At 35.3% G+C, this 24,772-nt stretch overlaps 1 protein-coding gene across 1 annotated transcript; it reads right to left on the bottom strand.

Annotated features, from left to right (window-relative positions):
- Positions 1-1,022: 1,022 nt before the first annotated feature.
- On the bottom strand, positions 1,023-24,716 carry RNF212 (ring finger protein 212). The gene is made up of 12 exons (XM_080589722.1): positions 24,070-24,716; positions 22,464-22,525; positions 18,446-18,520; positions 15,105-15,161; positions 10,482-10,540; positions 9,199-9,263; positions 9,040-9,109; positions 8,194-8,239; positions 6,867-6,930; positions 4,963-5,032; positions 3,986-4,182; positions 1,023-2,582 (listed from the first exon to the last, which is right to left on the bottom strand). Exons 1-12 carry the CDS (start codon positions 24,179-24,181, stop codon positions 2,545-2,547), a joined length of 915 nt encoding a protein of 304 aa, XP_080445848.1. The 5' UTR covers positions 24,182-24,716; the 3' UTR covers positions 1,023-2,544.
- Positions 24,717-24,772: the final 56 nt, after the last annotated feature.

The raw sequence follows: 24,772 nt of genomic DNA, 5'->3' as shown, positions 1-24,772 counted from the left end.
GTAAAGGCATTGAACTTGGCAAAGTGATTACTGACATGGCTTTTTTCTTATTTTTTTTTTCTAGAAATTATTTTGTATGATATGAAAATCACTTAGATATAAGTTTCATAATTTTCACACTATAACTTCATTAATTTGTGGTTTTGAATTTTCATTTTACCTGAACTGAGATGCAAGAGAGTGTCACTCAGAGGCATTTCTGTTCAATATGTGCAGATTTTATGTAATTTATTTTTGACTGAAATGACAATCCGTTTTCTCATCAAAATACATTTCAAAACTTCAAAATCTCCAAAGATGAGTGGTATTTTTTTGTGTGTGTTTTTGTTTGTTCGTTTGTTTGTTTTTCCTTCAGGATTGAACTGTGGCTTCAAATAGATTAGGTAGTGCCTTTTAAGTAGAAGATATTATCAGATACTAGGAAGTAGTACGAAGCAGAAGAACATTTATATAAATACCTATTTTTATATCATATATCTTTGATGAGATGTTCCAAGTCCTCTTCTCAACCAACAGACACAAAGCAAAGCTTTTACCACAGAAAAGTGGTGAAGACTACAAGAATCATCAAGATCATTACTGAATTGTGTGCAAATCCTTCTGGTTAGCAGCAATATAGAAATCATTCTGCTCTGTGGGTGTACTTATTCATGTTTGAATGACAGCATGCATTTTTTATTATTGTTAATTTTGTCAAACTAGTGTCTCTGAAAGCATATATGACTCTTTCCTATATGATTCTTTCCAGTGACTCTTCAGTCAAGTCTCATTTATAAAGACAACTTTGTAACTTTATCAACTTCAAATTCTGTCTTCCTTTACAACCGTACAAATTACAGGAAAACAAAACAAAGCAAAACAAAACAACAACGACAAAATAAAATAAAATAAAATAAAACCCAGATATTTCAACTGATTGTAGCATGCAATTTTCAGCAACCATAAAAGCTATGAAAGCTATAATCTGACTTTGCAATCTTGGCTGATGACTCTGCAGTGTGATAAAACAGAAATTTGAAATAGTACCTTCCTGTGATCCAACCAAATAGAAAACCATTGGGGCACAATTATAATGGAAGCTGGCAATTGTATTTTACTAGCCTCATTTTTTCAAGCTATTCTAGCTCATTTTGAACTAGAGGAGAGTAGGAATTTGAAAAAGTTATGCCTTACTCCTTTACTTGTATGTGTCTCTGGTATAGTAAAACTAAAATTTTCAAACAGAATATTACTTGAAAAGTAATTTATTTTGAAATCCCATCTACAAATTGAAGTATAATAACACTGGGGAGGAGAAAACACACAAACTGTCCCATGGTAAAAAAGTAAAAGCAATTACTTATTTAACAGCTTTCCAGTGAAATAAGGGAAATATGAAGCTTAAAATTGGCTATTGAAATCCCTGGTCCATGCATGTTCACAAACCTGGTATTTCTCCATCTGTTTTACTCTCTTTTGAGTGGCATACTTAAACCCAATGTAGTGACTTTGCAGTGGAAACATCAGAATGATTAAATCAAATTCAGAAACAGGAAGAGCAATCATTCACACTTCTGTTTTCTGGGTGAATTAGCATTCTGCTTCAGCAAAACAAACTAAAAACCACTTTTATATACCACTTCCTGTTTTAGCTTTTATTTTAGGTCAAGCAAAACATTTTAACCCAAAAGAAGATGTATCATTTACTTAGTGGACTTGATCTCAAAAAACAGCTTGTAGTTTAACTATTTTTAAAACAGACCAGGTAAAGTTAGGGCCAAAACAAAACAAAGGTGCGTATTTGTTTAGTCATTCATACCAAAATTTTGCCAGATATACACAGTAATGATGGGAATTTCAATGGAAGAGTTATTCTCAAAAGAAAAAGGTGGCATTCTGGCACCCTCAGTTCGGAACACCAAGTTGCTATTCCTGTATGTGAGTAAAGGCAGTCACTGGCACGTTCATACCAGTTCCCCCATTTCATCGCATTTTGGGAAGATATTACCCAAGTCAAATGGTAAGCTGCTCAGAGTGTGGCATGCTGCTTTGAGCTTGGCAGAGCCTGCTAGAAGGTAATATCCCTCAAGCCATACCCTTTTCAACAGTGCAAACAAAAGGTGATCTGTCGAATAAGAACCCAAATTTAGATTTCTGGAATCAAATGTCCATAAATTAAATTTATTTTTTTTTCAGGAGTGGGGCTCATATATACAGGCACAACTACTTAAAAACAGAGTTCTGCTGCAGTTCACTGCATTCACAGAAAGACGTGTTCATTAAATATAAAAGCAAAAAATTGTCTTAACACAGTTAATAAAGGCTGTTTATTTTTACAATATATTTTAAACAAAAATTTCTAAAAAAAGCCAGAGCTTTTGGTACTCTTGCTTAATGTTACTGTAGATGGTAATCAGCAAGACCAGCAATGTTTTAAATACATTATTCATACTGGATAGTTAGCTGGTTTATGCCAGTTTGATGTTTTATAGAAATTACAAATACTTTGATATCCATACAGTTTTTCCAGATGCTTATCGAACAAAACAAATCACAGATGTTTGCTTATCTTTCTGATGTATGTCCTCCAAAATTAGCTGATCCTATAATAAAAATACAAATATAAATATTTTTAATAAGTCTAAAGGAAAACTTTATTCATGTAAATTATTTTGGGAACTTAGTCAAGGAAAAGGGAAAGTAAAAAATAGCAAAATTTAAAAATACAAAACGTACATTTTCATGAGAACTTTTATACAGTTTTTTTATGAATCTAAATATGCTCCTTTTTATGTAACTAATATAACCAGATTTCTCTTTTTGTAGGAGAATATGCCATATTTCAACTTCAGCTACACAAGCAAATGTCCAAAGTAAATATTATTGTTCTGCATCTGAACCACAATTAGCTGGTAAACATACAGCTCAAAGAAAATCAATACTGAAGTTCCATATAGCTGCTTGTTTTATTAATGTAGATTTATACTCCATTATTTACAGAACCTATCGGGCTCATTTCAGATGCAGCAATTCCAGATTCAAAACAATTACGAGGTAAACTTTCACTGTCTATGGGCATTCATAATTTGAATATGAGTGAATTTCTTGAAACATCTTTATTTTGGTTTCATGATTTTTCTTTATATCTAGAGAACAGCTTATCTATGAGCTCAAAATTGCTTGGCATGTGTTATTCCTAGAATAGAAAGGTTACATTTACAAATTAAGACTAAAAAATTCTTTACAGAAGAATTAATGTAAATAAGTTTTCACTTGTGATGTAAACTTTGCAATACAAATAATTAATCTGCCCAAATTAATCTCCTACCTACACACCTCTTAGGCTGGTCTCTATGTAACTACTTCTGCTAGCTTTGTGCTGCAACAATTACCCTAGAGTAATTCCTTTTTTTACTGTAACTTTCAGATATTGATTCCCGTTGATGATCTGTTTTGCTGTGACTACCGAGTCACTGTACTTCTACCACTAATGCTTTTCTTTTCTCTGCTCTTTACTTGAGACTTGTTGCAAGATTAGATTTGCCAAATTATTTAGAAATGCTATTTTTCTAGAAAACAATTAAGGAAATCATCAAATTTAAACTCTTAAAATAGTATTGAGGGGTGAAGCAACAACATATTTTCACAGCAGATACTCTATTTTAACAAATGGCTAAGGCTAAACACTGATAAAAATAAATATAATAAATCATATTAATATATGAATAAATCATAAATATATTTTTTTCATATTTTGCTGATAGTCTACTTCCAATTTTCAAATATAATTTTATTCTTGCGTAATTTATTTCTTATTTACTGTTATCCTACTATATTATTTACTGGAGAACAGTAAATAAGAAATAAATTATACCATACTAAAATACTTATTTACTGTTCTCCAGGAAATTAGTAATAAACATATGTTATGCTGATATTTTTCAGGAAAAAATGATAAATGTTGATATTTGATAAAATATACTTGCTTTTGATAATATATACTTGCCTAAGTGTTGTCTTTGTAGAATTCCAGAGATGGTGATAGGATGTCTTGTTACAGATGATTGTGGGGAAGGTGATGTAAGTGGATACAATGGAGGGGTTCTGAAATCAGAAGCAGTCCACGATCCCCTTCTACTGCATTGTGATCCAGATGGTGATATAAGTGAATATCCATTATGTGGTAGGCTTATAGGCGTGGATCTATTAATGAAATTAATTCATGGATAAGATTTGATGCTCCTTTCTCAGAACAAGAGATTTCAAAACCCTTTAATTTCATATTTTTCACATTTTAATTAAAAATACTATACTTTCTTGTGTTCTATAGATTCCTTATCTGATTTTTAGTTATATAAGAAATACAGTTATATAAGTTATAAGTTATATACTAAGTTATAATTATAAGCTATATAGTTATATAAGGAATATTATGTTACATAAATATTAAATTTATGCTAGAGAAGTACACTGGGATTAATAACTATAGACTACAAGAGTACTTTTTACTGAAAACCATTTTAAGCTTTTTTTGATGGTAACAGTTCTCACAGATTGAGACATTTTCATTATTTAGATGGAAAACCTGAAAAAATGTGACACACAGCATAAGGATGTTCAAGTTATTCAGAGAACAGCTGTTGTGTAGATACCATGTTGTCATTTTTGACTTTCAGAAGAGTTACAGAGAGGCTGTTCCACTTCCTTAGTATAAAATTACCTCCCTTTGTATAGAAGTATCATGACTGCATATGTCCACAGTTACAAAAACTCAGATTACCTCTGCACATTTTTAAGAAAGTAATTTCAAAATATAACCTTCCAACAATAAACAAATTCATATAGGTGACAGATAACTTACACAGTAACATTTCTTCAGATATAGAATGTAGCCTTTAAATGTGCAGATTCATAAAGGCCAGGCAAGAGTCCAATTCAGTATCTCATGAGAGACTGTAACATCTTTAAAAGGTTTTTAATTACCTTGTAGATCCTGCTTTATTTTGACTTGATGTTATTCCAGCTGACTGAGAACTTCTGTACGATACACTACCTGTCAGAATTACATTTTTGAAAACAGGACCAAAATTAATTACCTTCTTTATTTTAGAGATCACTTCGGTAACAAGGATTAATACCTTAATAGCATTATCTGGCACAAATTCGTGATCGGTTTATTTAAGAATGAAAAATGGTGCAAAAATACAATAGAAAATGAAAGATAAGGAATTGTTGACTAAATGAAGTCAACATGTCACTTCAGAAATGATAAAAATAGCCCTAAAAATAATTCAGTTTTGGAGGGGATTTAGCACAAACAAGGCATTACTGAAGCATGCGTTGTCTTCCAGTACCGCTTGCTGGAAGAAGCTCCAGCAGAAGTGAAAACTATCAGAACTACTCAACAGCACTCCAGTGATGGTAAAGGTGAAAAACTGTCTTTAGTCGCAATAGATTAATCTCTACATAGAACTTAGCTATCACAAAGACATCATATTGCACCATTCCTTCAAATCTTTTCCAAGTTTAATACAGATATTTTGGTTTCTTTCACATTCTCTCACTGATTAGATTAATACAATAGTTCGGAAGTATTCCACTTCTTCAGCTATTGCTTTTTGCCCCATTGATCTCCTATAAAGAAACCTTCCTTAGTTTACCATTGCATCATTGTTTCTACTCGCCCTTACTTTTGCAAGTATGCTTTGATTCATGAAGTTTATCCACTGCAAAACTTTCCGGGTTGATTCTGAAATGCGCTGAGCACATAACTGTCTTATAATTTTACTATCTAATTAAATATCTATTTATATTTAGACACACACGCAAAAATTATGTAGACTCTGGATATCTTTTTAATTAATAAATTAGTAATTTAATAGGCAAACATGCATTTAGGAAGGATCTGAACATATAAATGAAATGCAATATAGAAAAATTAATTTTTAGTCCTTCATTGTAATTATATTACAACTGCATTTCAATTGCATTTATCCTTGTTTCAGGCCTTTTACACCATGAAAAAATATGAGTGCTAGAAGTTCCGTATGTGGCTCTTAACTACAGGAGCCAGCTGTAAGAGTGCCTGAGAATAGACTACTACAGAAGCATGCTGAATGTAAAACTGAGAATAGTAGGGACACATAAATGATAGACCTGCAAAGCACTGGAAATTCAGGGAAACTCCTCAAAAATAAACAATGCCCAAAGAAATTGCAGTATTTCAATAGGCTGCCATTCATGTCTTATTTACACAAAGGCTGCCAAAGAGTTACCCAAGCTCTGCAACAGCCAAGGAACGAAAGGCAGTACAGGCAGATAAAATGTCTTCTACACTAATAGAGTGATATCGTGCCTAAAAAAAAAATCACCTCACCTGAAGAAATTCTAATGTAATTAAAATTAATTGCCTTATTTCTGTTACAAGATATTTTTCTAGTTTCCTAGAAAATTTAGTTTCCTCTCTTTTCCTCAAGTGATTTTTAACATGATTTTGTGGACAATGTTAACCTCTGGTAGCTATAAACCAGTATAATCATGAAGGCTAGCGGAGGGCCAACACATATTGCAAGTACCTATGTTCTCTTCAACCATACACAACAATACAGTATTTTCTTTGCAAATGTTGACTACGGTTGCTCAGCAAATATCACTTTGGTTACAAGAAATTATTCACAGAACTGGGTAGGTAAGTACGGGGAAGACTTATTTCATTCTTCATTTTTAACTACTTCCCATCTGCTGGACTGATGTCTATATGGTAAATTCCTTACAACTCAACACAATTCAAGTTTGCTCAGTAAATTGCTAATGTATGGATTTAAATTTTTTAACCCTCTTAAAGAAATACATTTTTTTTTCCAGTTACAAACTTTAGTCTTACGTACCCATACGTCCATCCTGAGGTGGAGTTATTAACGATAATCTTATTGGAACCGTCCCTGTCTCAGGCTAAATGAATAGTATAGTATTAATTATAGTGTACATTAATTATTAAGGTATTTTAAGCAACAGTTTTACAGTTTTCAGGACTAGAAACCTGAAGATTTCTGCCACTCTCTACAACCAGGTTTGTTCATGGAACTAAAATGCCAGGAAATAAAACCTTAGAATTAAGTTACTGTAATAAATTATTAGTAATTAAGATAGTAATACACTTGTAATGCCCAGGTACAAAGCCTGCAGCATGATCACCTGGTCAAGCAGCAAACAAAATGTTTATGAAAGGTGAAACAAAATGACTATCATAGTATGTGCTTTAAAAATGCTTTTACCCATCATAAATGGAATTTAAGGAATGCTTGGAAAATCAGAGTGCCAAGGGTGCCAAGTGATTTACCTCTTTAATTTCAGATATGTCAAATGAAAGCATCTACATCTAGTCTGATCCCCTTAAATGCTCTTTATAGTCAAGGAAGAGGAATGAATATACTTTAAAATGAGATAAATAACTCATAATAATCCACAGGTTATACCTATATTCATAGGTATAATTGATATAACTTATCCATAGGTTATAAAGCAAATCCTGGGATGCTAGCTTAGATTTGCACTGGAGCCATCTGCACGAGGTCTGGTCTTACAAACATTTCCAGTCTTTAACATATTAAAAATTAAATTTAATCCCAAATTCGTTTCATAGAATCATAGAATTATTTGGGTTGGAAGGGACCTTAAAGACCATCAAATTCCAACCCCCCTGCCATAGGCAGAGACACATTCCACTAGACCAAGTTCATCTATTAGTAACATTTCTCTTGAAAACAGTTAGAACACTTTTTTAATGAAAACATTGTGAGATTTCAAGAATTTGTCATTTAATTTACCAACAGAAGGTTAAAACTCTGTATAAGCTGTCTGGACATAGTCCTGGACAGCTGGGTCTAGGTGGCCCTGCTTGAACATGGGGGTTGGACAAGATGACCTCTAGAGGTCCTTTACAACCTCAACTATTCTGTGATTCTGTGATATGGCATGTAGAGAATAGAATTTTAGAAAATGGTGTTGAGTTTTTCTTTCCATTTTGTTCCATTCTGGGGATTATCTGACTTCTAAACATCAGCCATAGTTGAAATTAGCATTTACATAAGAATTGGTTTGAATTGGAGGTAGGGGGGAAGTGGTGGTCTTTTTCTACAGTATTAAAAGGACTGGAGAATCCAAAAGCATGTGAGTACATATTTAATACATAGATATATACAAAAGAAACCTTACCTTCCTCATTGGCGAAGGTAAAGGATCAATCTCCATTGACTCCATTCTTACAATAAAGGTCAAAATAAGTATGACATTGTAATTAAAAATAACAAATTCTTTATAATGACTAACATTGTGTTATGTTCTTTTGTTATATTTGACTAATAATACAAAAACATAATGTCTAACACATAACACATATAAGTATATAGAACGTGTTCCAAAACCCTCTAGAGGTAAGAAAAATACATTAATTGATTCTGAGCTTTGATTTAGACATTTACAGAAAACTTTTTTTTTTTATGATTAACATTATTCTTATATTTAAATCTACATATAAATATATACACATTTATCACTTGTCTACACAATAAGGGCATTCTGATTTTTTTTTTTTTCTAATGAATTAGTCACAGGAAAAGAAGTCTCTTAGCTTCAGGAAGCTGCATGTTTAATTTATTTAACGTTTTATGAGCACTGAATGCCTTAAAGGAGCTCATCCCATCTAACTTTAGACAACTACAATGTAAACATAGCTGTCTGTACAAGTCATTTAGATTTCCACTACAGTTAAAGGGAAGAGTTACTCACCAATTAATCAATCTATCTATCCAGAAAATCTTTTGAATAAGGTGCATCATGTCTCAGATTTTTTTTTCTAGTGAGCACAAAGGCAATCTAGACAACTAGCTGTTATGTACACTAGAGTAGATATCCCCACTTCTTTTATGCTGACAGAGTTTACAGAAACAAAAAAGCAAAAATCATTTTAAACTCACTGTAAAAGAAATGGCTTTGTGTATAAGGTGTTAGTATGTTGTCATTGTTAAGATTTTCATTGAAAATCAATTGATTTCCACCTACGTTTCAGAAGTGGAAGGATGACTAGGTTGAAGAGAACATAAAGAGTAGCCATTCGGTCTTCTTGAAGGAACTAAAGTTATTAATAAATTTAATATTAGAACATTGCTATATCCAGTGATACGTATTCCATAGTTAATATCTTAAAACAGCACTTCTTACTGGAAAGTGGGTTTCTACTTGTACTGGCAAATGGCAGTGGAGTAGTTTGTTGAGGAGGTTTCATACTAAAAGTGGAAAAAAAAAAAAAAGGATGTAAATTGAAAGATGTTTTGGTTAATTCATTTTTCTAACTGGTCAATATCAAGGTACTGTATCCATTAATAGTTACATAGTAACATAACACTCTTTGCCGTGAAGCAAAATAAGCAATACATTTGAGAAGCTATTAAATTCATCTTCTCTATTAGTCTGTATCAAGTCACTGCATGCCTAACAATATCAATTTAAGATAACGTGGCTTTTCATGGAACAAGACTGTATGGAACAACATGGCAATTTTATGGAACAACAGATAGTAAAACAGATATTTACAACAGATATTTACTACAGTTGTGACAAAAATCTTCACCGTGATGTATATATTTCCCCAACTTTAAAAAATCGAGTTTTCAAAGGGAATGTTGGCACACTTATGCTATTCACCAACAGCTATGTAAAATGGAGATTTTCCCAATAACCATAAATTGGAAGAACACGTCTACTGGTCATGCAAGGAGAACCCCTAGGTCACACTGTTTTGGTAGAATTCTGTGAAAGTCTGAAATCCAGTAAGAATTCTGTAGTTGGTATAACCAAGGTGCTGTTAATTTGAGATGCAGACAAGGAAAATGAGACAGTGGATAAAAACATATAGACTATGATAATGCACCATATACCTAGTTACTTTAAACTGTGTTTCTCTCAGTTACATTACACCAGAGCACCCTAAGAGAGCATAATGCAGTACTATTTGCATGTCATAGTCAAAAGAAAGCCTAAAAAAAAAAAAAAATTTGCAATTAAATTGCTGGGTTCGTAAACTGTCTTGTCAAGGAGATTTCAGGATCCTTATTCACTGGTATTCATAAAAGTGACATTATGGAGAGGGGCTCCTCTGAAGAAGATGGATCTACAGGGAGTACAACATTGTAACTAAACACCAAGAACTCTAAAGCAAACGAAGCCTGTCAAGTAATTTTCCAGTATTTTTTGAAGTTTTTTAGAGTAGCTACTGATTTGAAAGGATTCCTTCCTGACAGGCTTGATTAACGTGAAGAAAATGAACCTGATGACAGAAATCATTGCTCATTCACCTCTGCAAAAATATTATTCTTCTATTTATACAACATGATATATAAGAGAAAGGCAAACAAAGCAATTTTTTATTGTTTAACAGTGAAATCTACTGTAGTCTGATTACAAAGAATATTTGTCATTTACTTTCACTGCATTAAACCTCTTACCATTGTATCTGATGCATTTGTTGTGTTGCTTTCCTGAGAGATTCTTCCAGCTTTATTCTCTGTGACATAAAGATTTAAACAAGCTCTCTTTGTATGATATACAACTTCATTTTCATAAAACTAGCATTCTAAAGTGTTGAAAGGTTGTGTTTTATTGCTTTTAATCCTAGGTATAATTGTTATTCCAGACTTACTAGGTACAATGAGGTAAGATTGTAGCTCTTATATGGATGCATTACCCAGCCAGTCTGAAAAAGATAAGCTGCTTTTTAGCAGCTACAGACTTAGTTTGATTATCTTTTCTTAAAAAGTGTAATACTTCATAAACGAATACCAAGAAAAGTGCTTAAAATAGTTTACTTCTATTTTTCTTTCTCTCTTCCATATCTGATACGCTACGCTCACTAAGCCACTTTCAATAATTTACTAGCAGTCTTGGCTAACCAGGGAGGTCCCAGTTGACTGTAGGTTGACAAACGTGACTCCAGTCTACAAGAGGGGCAGGAAGGAGGATCCAGAGAGTTACAGGCCTGTTAGTCTGACCTCAGTCCCACAGCAGGTGATGGAGCAGATCATCTTGTGTGCCATCATAACGCACATACAAGTGATCAGAAGCAGCCAGCACGTGTTTATGAAAGGCAGGTCATGGCTGACTAACCTGATCTTCTTCTATGACAAGATGACCTGCTTAGTAGAGGAGGTAAAGGCTGCAGATATTGTTTACCTCAATTTTAGTAAAGCATTTGACACTGTCTCCTACTGTATTCTCCTGGGCAATCTGGCTGCTCTGAGCTTGGACAGGTGTACAGTTGACTGGGGAAAGAACTGACTGGATGGCTGGGCCAAAGAGTCATGGTGAATGGAGCTCAACTCAGTTGGTGACCAGTCACCAGTGGCATCCCCCAGGGCTCATTCTTGGGGTCAGTTTTGTTTAATACTTTTATCAATGATCTGGATGAGAGAATTGAGTGCAACCTCCAAGTGTGCACATGGTACCAAGTTAGGCAGGAGTGTTGATCTGCCTGAGGATAGAAAAGCTGTGTAGAGGGATCTGGGTAAGTTAGTTCGATGGTCTGAGTCCAAACGCATGATATTCAACAAGGCTAAATGATGGGTTGGCACTTGGGTCATAACAACCCTCTGCAGTGGTATAGGCTTGGGGAAGAATGGCTGGAAAGCTGCCCATCAGTAAAAGACCTGGGGGTGCTGCTCAACAGCATGTCCATCACTGTGTCCAGGTGGTCATCAAGGTCAAGAGCATCCTGGCTTGCATCAGAAATAGCATGGCTAGTAGGACTAGGAAAGTGTTTGTCCCTTTGGTGAAAAAGCACCTTGAATATTGTGTTCACTTTTGGGCCCCTCGCTACAAGAAGGATACTGAGTTGCTGGAATACAGTAAAGAGAACAACAGCGAGCAACACAGCTGGTGAAGGGACTAGAAAATAAGATCTAGGAGGAGTGACTGAGGGAACTGGGGTTGTTCAATATGGAGAAGAGGAAGCTGAGGTAAAACCTCATTGCTCTCTACAGCTACCTGAACGGAGGCTGCAGTGAGGACAGTGTTAGTCTCCTTCCTCAGGTAACAAGTGATAGGACATGAGGAAATGGCCTCAAGTTGCACCAGGCAAGGTTAAGACTGGACATTAGGAAGAATTTCTTCACAAAGAAGGAAGCATTGGGATGGGCTGCCCAGGGAAGTGGTGGAGTTCCCATCCCTGGAGGTATTTAGGAGGTGTGTGGACATGGCACTGAGGGTCATGGTTTGGTGCTGGGACTTGGTAGGTCAGGATGACGGTTAGACTTGGAGATCTTGAAGGTCTTTTCCAACCTAGAATCATACAATCATAGAATCATTGAAGACACAAAAGTTTTAGTGCATTTAGTATGTAATCACCTGGAAAAGATACTAATAACAATATTTCCAAAACACCAAATACTGTATGCCTATATTTCCCATTACAGATTCAAAATGTATTCAGTTCTTAGCAGTATCTATTTGTACTAAGATTATGTGAAGAGTATTTCCTATTATTTTATAGACACAACAAAAAAATAATTAAATTAAAGGTTACCAGCTTGCAAAATTAAAGAGTCCAAAGAATATTAGGCTAACTCCCTAGTATGTGTATTTTTTACAGTTATACATTACATGATCATACATAATTTTTATGCAGAATGTAAAAATTTATTCAATAGCCTCCATACTGCATTTGCATTTTATCCTCAATTTCCTGTGTGACTTCAGATCTCTGCTACTTCACACTATTATATTTTGATTTGAAGACAAGTTATACATTTTCTTGTTAAAGTTTCATGCCTTCACAATATTTTTTTTAATTCTTTTAAAACATTTCCTCTTTTATAAGATCACACTGTTTGTGGGAGATATTATGTGTTGCAGGTGTGAAACTGCACAACAGATCAAAGATAAAAATCTAACATATGTAGGATCTGTTTGGTTTATATATGTATATATATTCCTTCTTTTTTTTCTAAAGAAAGTTAGGTTTGATTAAGAGAGTGAGCAGTACAGATGTCAGGAAGAATGTACTTTACCATACCAGTCTCTAGGACTGCATCATTTTAATAATAAAATGTCTTAAAGAAAGTGAACAGCTATGTGCTTTTTAGTATTTCTCAGTTCTTGCAGAACACGGGGGCCAGACTTGTCAGGAATACGGACATCAAGTATCCACACCACATGCCATCATCTGCACCCCAGTATCTCTGAAACTCACAGGAACAGCAACAAAGCTTTTATCAAGGTCATCAGACCTGTTGGCTGACAGTGGAAAGGATGACCGACTAGAAATAAGGAAAGGGACCACAAACAAAATAGGCAAGCATGAGAACCCCCTTTTGTGAATTCCCTTATGCAGTACTCTGCCTTTCCCAGAGGCCAAGGCCCATGGAGAGGAGGGTGGCAGGAAGAATCACTTGTGTCAAAGGGGAGACATGTGCTTCCTTAGTTTCCCAGGAGTCATTGCCATTTAACAAACTGTTAATGCTGTAAATCATTCTTGCTCCATTTTTTTCCCACTCACCTCATCTCAAAGCCAGTGTCAGGAAGCCTCAATGGAGATTATAAACCTGAGTGTGAGCGTCTATTCCTACTATGCCATTCCAAGTGCCTCTGCCAGCTGTGATCTACCCTTCCCTAGCCACTTCAGACTCCCCATCAGTAGCCTTGAAAGAGGGAGCATTGCTAACTGAAATTCGTAGAAAGGGGATGGTTGTATGATCACAAAGAGAAATTCTTCTAATCCTTGCTCACCTCACCCTCACTGTCAAACCATTTCTCCACCAAAACAGCTTCACCAATGCTAGCCATTGCTTCAGATAGGATGTTTAAGACAACCAGCCTCTTCTCACCCAGAAACAATGAAAGTAGTTTTAAAATAATTAAATGAAATGGACAAAACAGCAACAAAAGCACCCTAAACAGTGTGCCATTGAAATAGCAACCAGCCAAACTTTCAGCTGTCTCTACCCTGGCACCTGAACATCTTCTTTAGGTCAAGCAATCTTCTTTGGTGCTTTACAACCATTGGTGAATGAGTATCTTAACAGCAATTAACTGAGAAAGTAATCATAAAAAAGCATTAAAAAATCTTCAAAGATTCCTCGGAGATATCATTTTAATTTATGTAGAAATCTAGTAAGAGCTTTATTTTATTTTGTCTATAGGTCTGAGCTTTACCATCTGGAGTCACTATAATAGGTTATAAGGGACCACAAAGTCAGGATTCCTCCATGGCCTGCCCTTGAAAGCAGGACTGGATCTTGAAAGAAACACCCACTCCACAGTACACCAGGACTGATCTCAAAAAACCATCATGAAACAAGGGGAGAATGGACCTGAAAGCATTTAAGTTTACAAGCTCTTCTGTCCATGGGGACCATATCATATGCTCTTCTCACACAAGAAACGGTCAGTTGCACAGATATATGAGTTTGCCTCTATCATTTCATACTTAGGGCCCCTACTGAAGTGCTGATCCACCAGTACTTTCAAGTAGCTCTTAGTAAGATAGCTGGCCATGCCCTTAGAAATAAATGAAACAGCCACCTATTTTTGCAAATATTTGGAATTAGCTCAGAAATCAAAAAGAAATGTTGGATTTCTTTCCAACCTGCAAAGCAAGAGACATAGACATGAATTCAGTACCTGTTCCTGAGGCTGATATATTCTATTTCTCTCCCCATCAAACTATCCCTGATTCAGGGTACTAGCCTTTAATCTTCTTTCATACTGTTCAAGCTTTTCATTTAGTTTGTCAGCTCTAGACTTCTTTTTCTTTAGGCTTATCATCTTTGTAGCAATCTCTCTCTGCCTCTTTCACTTTCACCTCCATACAGTGAGTTAGTTTCTTCCCTCCCAATTTTTTGACTCCTCATTTAATCTCAGTCACCCCACAACTAGCAGCCATCTTATCAAACTATAATTAATAAAGTCCTCACATATTTTAAACAATTAAAAACTGATATTTATAATGACAGAAAGGTGACAAGCCTGATAATTCTAAGTATTCCAATAAAAGGTGAATGTATTTTCTAAAACTTAACCAAAGTAATAAGGCAAACATAGCCAACAAAAAAAATAAAAATCACAATTAGTTTTACCTTTTTTCTGTGGTATGCTAATAAATGTTCACGATTTTTTTCCTGAAATTCTGAAATCTAAAAGTAAAATGTGTAGTTATACGGTTATATCAAGCTTTGTCTAATTACATTCATGTAACTTCAGAAAAAAAAAAAGTAGTGAAGAAGAACTACTTCTCAGCACACATTTTTCTATATTTCAATAAGTATTTAACATTTCCTTTATATAACTCTTTAAATCCTCTTCCAAAAAAGCATTCAAAGTCCAAGTTATCACTGACACGGAAAGACTTATAAATATTAATTAATTTAGTATGACCTAGTGGTAGATTTATTTCACTGAATTTGTATTTTAACACTGTTCAATAATAAGGTAAAGAAATTGGAAAGGCAGTTTACCTGAAATGTTTCTTAGTCACTAATGTTAACCAAATACACAAAATTAATGGCAACATAAAAATTAATGCATCTTACTGGCAATTATAACTTGCCTTGTAAAATATCTTGTTAATTAAAAAACTAATTGTTAGATACACTGTCCAGTGGTGTGTAAGCACTTCTTGTTGTGTCCAAATGAGGATCATAAACTATTACAGGTTAAAAGTAAAAAGAAAAAAGGTAAGCAAGACAAGAGTTTGATGAACAAATTACAATAGGCAGAAACTTACTAATAAATCTTTCTTCTGACCTCTTAGGAGCAAGAAAAATGCCAGAAAATGTGTAGGTCCAAAGGCAACCAAAAAGAAATACTCAGAGAAGATAAACCCACAGTGGAATTGCTAACTGAAATGGTTACTTCTGGTTGACTGTAGAAGAGTCTGGGAGATTTCCATTCGATGCTCATCAAAAGATCAGAAGCGTCTTCAGAAGAACTGATAGAAGAAACAGCCAAAAAGGAACGATAAGAATTCCCAACATGCTGTCCTAGCAAGTAAAACACTGGTTTAACACAGCTGAAGGAGATCATCAGAGAATTTCCACAAATACCCAGACTGGGTCCTGTGATGTTCAGCATGTTTATACATGACCTCCAGAAGAAGGTGACTAGCAAAGCTATTATTAATATTATAATAGCAAAGTTTGCTGATGATACTACATTAATCATGTTAATGAAATTAAGTTCATGCAGTAAAGAAATTCAGAGGAATTTTATGAGACTGAATGGCTGAGTAACTGCAGTTCAGTCTAGATAGTGTGAAGTGATATACAGAGCAGAACAAAAATATCTACATTTATTCATAAAGTAATGGGCTGTGAGCTGGCTCCCACCACCTAGAAATGGGTTCTTGGGTATATAAAAGAGCGATCTCTGAAAATGTCAGTTCAGTGCTCAGTATCTGTCAAAAAAGGAAACCAGATCTTAGGAGTGGTTAAAAAAGGAATAGTATAGGCAACATCATTATTTCACTGTAAGCATGCACTATGACACTGTATTCTGAGTCTTCTTAACGTCTGAGAAAAGATATAGCACATCTGGAAACAGTTCAGATTAATCAGAGGTATTTAATAGCATCAGTACAAAGAATGACTGCATGGATTATGAGTCTTCGTGTCTGAAAAAGAGACAGCTGAAGAAGGGATGTGTTAGCAGTCTAAAACTAATGAACAGCACAGATAGAGTACATAGGAACAGTTGCTTTTTCTTCTTGCATGGGATGCAAGAAATCAAACAAAACTAACAAGTAGCAAGCTAAAACCTGAAAAAAATGAAATGATCATCACAAAGTGTGTAACCTGTGAACCTCCTTTCCATATTAGGTGATAAATGCTAAATATTCAGAAAACAACTTTACAGTCACATGGAGAAAAATATCCACCAAAAGCTTTTGAATGCAATGGCATCATGCCACCTTGAGAAATCCCTTTGCAACAAACAGTTAAACAGTAGGATCCTGTTCTGAAGACTTATCACTGCACAGCAGTCTTGCTCTCATATGCTTTCCTAAGCACCGGCTGCTGTGACAAAAATATTATGTTGGATAAACCTTTGTCCTAACATAGAACAAGCTTTTTCTTAAAGTCCTTTGATGCTGGTGGAAGTTCTGGCCATTTCTTAATGCTTTCCAGATTTTACATTTCCCTGTTTCCTAAGGGTTAACTCAAGCTACAGAAAACCCACCTTAGACTTTTGGTATCATGTCCTACTTTTCCTTTCTTTGGCACATTACAGAAGTTTATATTCAGGTATGACTGGTGAGATAGCTGTCTGAATTTGTTCAGTTTACATAATAACTGCTCATCTTTGTAGATGTTGCTAAAAAGTGTGTGTCTGAAAGGACCCAGGAAGGCATCTTATTTACCTTTGTGTCAGCTATGGATCTTCAGAAGATGATTGTTGAGGAAAGGGACCATGCTCAACTTTGGAGAAGTCAGAATAGAGCAAATATGAACCCTACAATCACCATTGTCAATGAGGAGATTCGGAGATTCCTAAGATAAAGGGAAGAGGTGATCTTTACTTTGTTAATTTTCTACTGGATCAGCAAGCTCACCACAAGACCAAACAAGTACCAGCACAAAGCAGGTGAAAACAAATGGAGGCTGCAGCTCAGTTGAGGAAGGATGTACTACTTACAGTCCAGCCTAGAGCGGCTGAGGCTGCCACTGAAATGTTCAATAAGAGGGACAAGGATGAGAACCAGTTGCAAAGACAAGCTGAAGAGATAGAGAAAATGAGAAGACAGTGGGAGTTTCTATGTATTTGTTTAACCCAGAGAATTACTAAAGTTCATGGACTGGAAACTAAGAGTGAAAGAAAGGAACCTGTCCAGAGTTTAATGAAGGCAGGGAGAAAATTTACCTTGAAATCTTTTATTGTATCCGTCTAAGAAGGCAGATCAGGGTTTGTTTTCACATTTTAGGAATTATATTGTTATTATTTTTAGTAAAACCTAGCTTTTGAGATCAGGAATCTTTGTTTACTCTCTCACTATTTCCTTTTTTTCTTTTTTTTTTAAAGAAGAAAAGAAGGAAAAAAAAAAGGAGGGAGCATTCATCTTAGGGCTTTAGCTAGCTCAGGTTTTCACTGTGTAACTTTTTATTGCCATAATTACTGTATATTGTCTGGGCCTGTTTAAGATTCTGGCAGATCTAATTTTTCATTTCATGGCATTGAAAGTGATTCTACACCACTGAAATAACCAGAACTAGTGGTCCTCAGAGAGAGTTTGAAAACATAAGCAGAGAACATGATGAATAATTTATGCTTCCTAAGAACTTTGAAACTGTGAAATTAAAGAAGTGAAGACAGTAACAATCATACATTCATTTTCAAACATTCATTCACACATTTTTACACACATAAAAATCAGTAGAAGTTTCTGATTATTTTATATAGTAAAAATGTTTTAAGAGTGATTCACCTGTGTTATTTCTTTTGAATATTTCTTGCATAATGTATCTATTCCCATGAACAGTGACTGAATATCAGGATTTGTCTAGCAGGAAAAGAAAGTATACCAAGGTTAGTACTTTTTTTTTTGCAAGCTATATTAAACAAAGCATTTTGTGAAGTGTTCCTTAAATTGAATGATGTACATAAACCAAAAATGGACAGATCAGGAGTAGGATAATATGGAAACTAAACAAGTTCAGTTTTATTTCCTGTATTAAATATCTGGAAAGCTTTGTGCTTTTGTTTAACTATATTAGACACAAATACATTTATTTTAAGAAAGACAGTAACAATTCGCAGAAGACATTCAAGGAAGATGTTGTGCTGCCCTGCAGGAGACACTGCCCTCAGACCAACAGTCAGGTTTCCTGCAGGCCCTTTCTGGGCTTTTTGGCTCTCTCCATCCCTAGCCACATGGATACACCTTATCATTGGTTTTGGCTCAAAGGCCTTTTTTGAAATGGCCCTTTCTCTCTCCTGCCTGTCAGGCAGAAGAATGCCATCCTAGCATAAGAAAAAAAGCCCTACAATGATAGTTGAATTTATCAGATATTTTCTGATTGAGGCTTTATTCAGAGAACATGGTATGGATTTGCAAACGGCAACTTGCATTTTAAAAAAATGCACTTGTGTTTAAAAAAAATGGAGAGAAAGTGTTCTGTAGCTAAGCTATCACTGTAATAAAGATATATTTTTTATTTGTGCTGAGAGAGAAATGCTACAAAATGCAAAGTGAATTTAAAATTGATAGTGACATTTGGACATCTATTCAAACCTGTAAAGCAATGTAGTTAGTTAACTGTTGCTTTAATCCAGAATAGGTCTGACTTAATTTAGTCATAAGAAAATACAAACAAATTACTCCCTCAACATACTTATGCTAGTTATAGTACTCAGTTAAAATATTACAGAGTGATAGTAATCAGTGATCACATTTCAAGATTCTTCATGGGAGAACCTTACAAGATTTCTACTGTAACAAAATGAGGAAAATGAGGAATCTAAAACGGCAAAAACAATCCCAACGTACTTAGATCATGAGGCAGGACTGTACCAGAACATAGACGCCCTTCATGTAAGGAACAACCTTTTAAAAGCCAATACAAAAACAGAACCGAAACTGTTGCAGGTAAAATGCAAATACTAGAAGTTCCAAGGAATCCTAGAAAGTTTAAAATTTTGAAAAATAAAAGAAAGGTGAATTATTTAAGTAAAGAAGAAGCTGACCACCTATGAATGAAACTGCAGTTCTTCTAAGCTACCAAGAAACTAGAAAGTTAAGCTCTATTACTTAAATAAAAAAATTACATTGAAATTAAAAAGAATTAGACTTTGCTCTATTTAGAAATGAACAAACCTGTAGAGAGACAATACTTTTATTTAGTCCAGAAGTAGTATAATACTAGTGTAAAGTCAAATAACCATGACTATGTAACAGCTTCACTTCCCAAACCTATTTTTAATGTGTACTTTTATTTTATATTTTTGATAGCAAAAGAAAGTTAATATTCACATATATGAAAAATAATTATGTGAGGGGCTAAATTAATAACCCACATTTGCAGCAGATTTATATCTTTTGTTCCTCATATTTTGATATCTACTTCTACGTCGTGTACAGCAATCCAGCTGAGCAGCAATGGCACACACTGTTGGTTACTCTGTGTTGCACACTCTGTTGGTTACTGTACGTGTGGCTGCCAAATGCCCTTCTACTTACTGATGAGCTGATTTTGCATTTCTCTCACCATGAGAACTACACTGCTTTCCTTGCTTTGCCCAGCTACCAATTTTCATAGAACTCACAGGAGAAATTTATTTGTATTTGAAACTTTCTCTGCTCTCTGAATTTAGTTGACATTAGCCAAAGCTTTCAAAAGGTTCCAAAAGGGTGAATTGGCTCGCTGAGAAAGAGAAAAGCAGATAGACCAATAGCACACTCTAAACTATGGCATACGAGTAAAGAAAATACGAGCAAGACAAAATTTTGGTGCCTTTAAAATGTGTTCACAGGAGGCAGCTCTAGAAAGTTATTCAGAGTCCTAACAAAGCAACGACCTTGGTTTTGAGTCCCTATTAGATCCTGAAGGAAATAAAAATCCCATGAGCTTCATTGCTGATTTATAAACTCTTTAAAATAAAGGATTGTAGAAAACTGTTTAGATTTTATTTGCATGGAGGAGTAGCAGATGTTAACATGGTATTCTGAAATAATGAACAGTGAGATTCTGATTTATCAGAACACTGAACCATCCTCTGGGAAAAAGCAAGTGGGGACCATGAGACAAGGAAGGAAAATATAAAGGTGACAAGTATGCATTAATGTAAAGATGAGAATATTTAATGTGTAGTTGTTGATTACCCCAATATACAATTTAATAAGGAGTTGTAACACATTTGCAGGACCTCCTACTCATTGGGAATTCTGCCACAGCATCAAGCTCATAAAGGTTACCAGGTATATTTCCACTCAGGTTCCTGAATTATAGAGCCATATGACTTTTTTTCTATGCATCTTTAATTAACATTCCAATCATTTTATCTGTTCTTAATCAAGGCTAAGTAATCATCATTAATGTCTTTTTTAAAGAATATGATAATTTGCTTCCTTCCAGCCCTCCAGAGCAATGGCAGGTTCTAATGAAACATCTAATTTTTTTGTTAGTATCACAACCATTACGATTTTAAATTCCTTCAGTATTTTTGAACTAAATTATCAAGCTCTCTTGATATGCTGCAATTTAAGACTGATCTAACCTAGAAGTTAGCTTTGTTTTGAGCAAGGGGCTGGACAAGATGACCTCCAGAGGCTCCTGACAACCTAAATTGTGTTTCAGTCAACCCTGTGACTGAAATTGATAATGAAACTTACACTGGAGTAGGCTGATACTGAAAGATAATTAAAATGCCTCCTTTAGAGGTTCTATGAAGGTTTTTTTGTTTGTTTTATTTGATTGCAATGTTCATTGTTCCTTTTTATTACATTAGCATTTTACTGTTTTGCTGTAATGTTTTACTTCTAGATAGAATTGCCTTCTTCACCCCGTCTCAGTTCTGCAAGGTTCTTTGTTTACAGATGTGAAATACAGTGTAACAGTATTTTAATTTTCTTTATATACAGCATGTAATGTAGCATATGTATTTAGATGTACACCAACTCAGTTTTGAACACAGCTAGAGGAATCATGCCCTTCTCTAAGGTCACCTGTTCAGGGTTAGTCCCAAATTATCCTCCAGTTCATATGCATGATTGCCTTATAGCCTTGTATGACTGATGTTTTATCTGTACTGAATGCTCTGAGTACTTCTCTTCTACCCTTGTAAGGTAGATTTGTCTCTTAGGCAGGTGTCAGTCTAGGAAAATATAACTGTTTTCAAAGCCCATTTACGAAATCAGATAAGGAGAAGATGGTTCCTGGGAGAAATGAGAAAATTAAATCTTTTTAATGATCTCCTAAGAAAAAGAACTAAAAGCTATTAATTCTCTAGTAAATAACAAGAATTTCTATAAATACCCCAGATCATCTCTCAATCACATGGCCATGAGGAAAACAAGCAAAAGAGAAAATTTAGAAAAAAGACCAACACACTTGAAAACATTGATGGGCCCCTACACAGATTTTTGCTTCAGTCCATTACATAAGTTAATTCATTGCAGTCCACTTTCTCTGATGTACAAACAACATTTTCCACATTTTGACAGTAGTCACTCATGTTACACGGAAGCCACTTATATTCCTTGAAAAGGTCAGAGTGATTTACAGTACAACAGACTAAGAGGGCGTAAAGAGTCTACACAAGCTTTCCTTTGAAAACCAGTAAAGCTAAAAACTGTATAGTGAAAAGTATCTAAGTCTACCAAACGATCATCAGTAAATTCAAGTCACAGTGGGCAAACAAATGGGAAGTATTTTGTAATGCAAATAATTTAGCTGTTAAGCAAACCACAGATTACTGTAACACAATAGTACTAAAGCTTCATTTACCTCTTTTGAAAGGAATATTGTACGACAAGGAGTTCTGCAGATCAAACATTCATCTTTTTTGCCTGTAAGGTAAAGACACAGTTAAAATGTACATCAAACAGAATAGCTATTGAATACATTTTTTAATAGAATATGAGGCCTAGAATCTGAAACCTTTGTTTGGAGCTTATTGAAGGAATGTGAAGGTGATATAAGAAATGCAAATAAACATGAATAAAGAATTCGATTCTACGATGACTAGCGCACAGTTGCACAGGAAAAATGTGTGTGAATGTCATCTGGTCTTAATTCTGCAAGTAAGTATTCATGTAAATGATTTAATGAATATCATTAGTGTCACTGAATGCAGGTGACTTTTAGTTCCTTTGATTTAAATAGGACTACTTGCCTGGTTTAATTAAATGCATGCTTAAGAGCACTAATGAGTTAGAGCCAACCAGATATATGACTTTTTAGGTTGGGACTGTCTTGCTCTCTCTATAAAATATGTGAAACTTTAACTTCAAAGAATTAATAATCTTACCTTGTGATTTTTGCTAGTGAAAAAATTAATCACCTCACTTTTTAAAACGTCATCATTTTTTAAATCTCTTTGATTATTTGCAAATATATTAGCAACTATTTCTTGTAAATGCATATGGCTGCAATAAATCTGATAATTTTATTTTATGCTCTCTTTCTAAGGGTTCTAAAGATCAATGTTCATAAACATCTTTAAAGAGGAAATACATTTCATTATCATTATTATTGAGTTCACAGAAAAAATAGTTTCTCCGGGATTTTTTTTTGCTAAAGGATATTAACAACCAAAAGGAAAACAGTGGTTCATGCTCTAGGAGTCTGCAAATTGTATTTAGAGATGGCTTTTTATGATCCTCTTTCCTCTACAGCAAAAGTGCAAAAACATTTAGTTAAAAGATTTGTTTTTAATTCTGAAATATAGATGTATCACTTTTTCAGTGTGCAGTTACCAAAAGCAGGGCATTTAACATGATCTCAAAGGGAAAAGCATTAATGCTTGCCTGCTATTTTTTTCTTTTGACAAGAAACTGCTATATTCCCCTATGTTTTTTCCACAGATCCTCATGTAAGAAAATCACAGAAGTCCCAGAATATGGCTCAGGAATTGCATAAAACACATAAAAGCATCAAAACATCACATACAATCCTTCTAACCCTAACGAATTTTTCTAGTGTTTCGGTAGCAATACTGATATTCAAAATGTCTTCAGACTAATATCAAAATCTGTGCTCAAAATACTAATCTTATGTTTTGCAAATTGCTCGCTCACTTTTTTGTTTTGTTTTTCACAATGCAGACATGGATCATAAGCATTGGGACTCAGCTTTTAATAAAGCTTCCAGTTTTCAGCATCCAAGGTTTGTTCTCAAAATCCGACTGCTCCAGCCAGATTCATCCGGAAGCATTCACAGGTTGCTTTTACTATTTAAAGAAAAACAATTGAAAAGGTTTATCCATAACATTAGGTCAACAAAACGAAAGGCCTTTCTTTTTTCCATAGTGAGTAGGAAGTGCTAATGGCCCAGGCACGCCAGCGCTGCCTGATGAGCTGAAGCAGGGAGCCCAGCCTGTGGCAGCCATTACCTTTCTGGAAGCAGAGCTCACAGATAACATGGCCGCAGCTGGTGAAGAGGAACCGTGGGGTGGCCTTGCGGGGCTCGCAGAAGCAGGCATTGCAAAAGACTCGGACAGCCATGCAGCAGAGGGGCAGGAGGGGCCAGCAGGGAGCGGGTGGTTGAAGCAGACGCTGTCCCTCCTTGCCACCCTGGGTCGAGGCCTACAGGCCTGCCTCTGCCGCGTCCCGTCCGGCTTGAGGAGCCTCAGGGCCCTGAGGTGAGGGGTGGCAGCACCCCTTCCCCACCCAGCGTGGGACCTGGAGGAGGCAGGATTTGACCCTCACTCCAAAAACAAACAAACAAACAAAAAAACACAGGATTTCTGTGGCCTTTTGCTACCGAACTGGAGAGGGTGCCCGCGGAGGAGATCCCCTCTGTGAGGTTTCCTTCTCTTCCCCACACAGGTGACCAAACTGTGCCAACCACCAGGGCTGCGGGTGGGTGCTTCGCCATGAGCCAGCTCTCCTCACAGAGACGGTTGTGTAACAGGTGCTGCTGTCAGGACATGTGGAAACAGTGGAGTTTCTCTCCTCTTTTCTTCTTTTTTCCCTCTTTTCCTGATTTGGGAAAGTTATTAATGTAAGGAAGGTTTGTTGTTGCTTCCTTTGGTGGGGAACAGAAGGCAAATAGGAGCATTTGGATTTTCATTTTTTCAGATAACAAACAAAGAT

The sequence above is a fragment of the Anser brachyrhynchus genome (genome assembly GCF_964034855.1).
Source record: "Anser brachyrhynchus genome assembly, chromosome: 4".
Classification (NCBI taxonomy): Eukaryota; Metazoa; Chordata; class Aves; order Anseriformes; family Anatidae; genus Anser; species Anser brachyrhynchus.
Note: the sequence above shows the minus strand (reverse complement) of the source record. Positions and strands in the feature narration are given on the sequence as shown.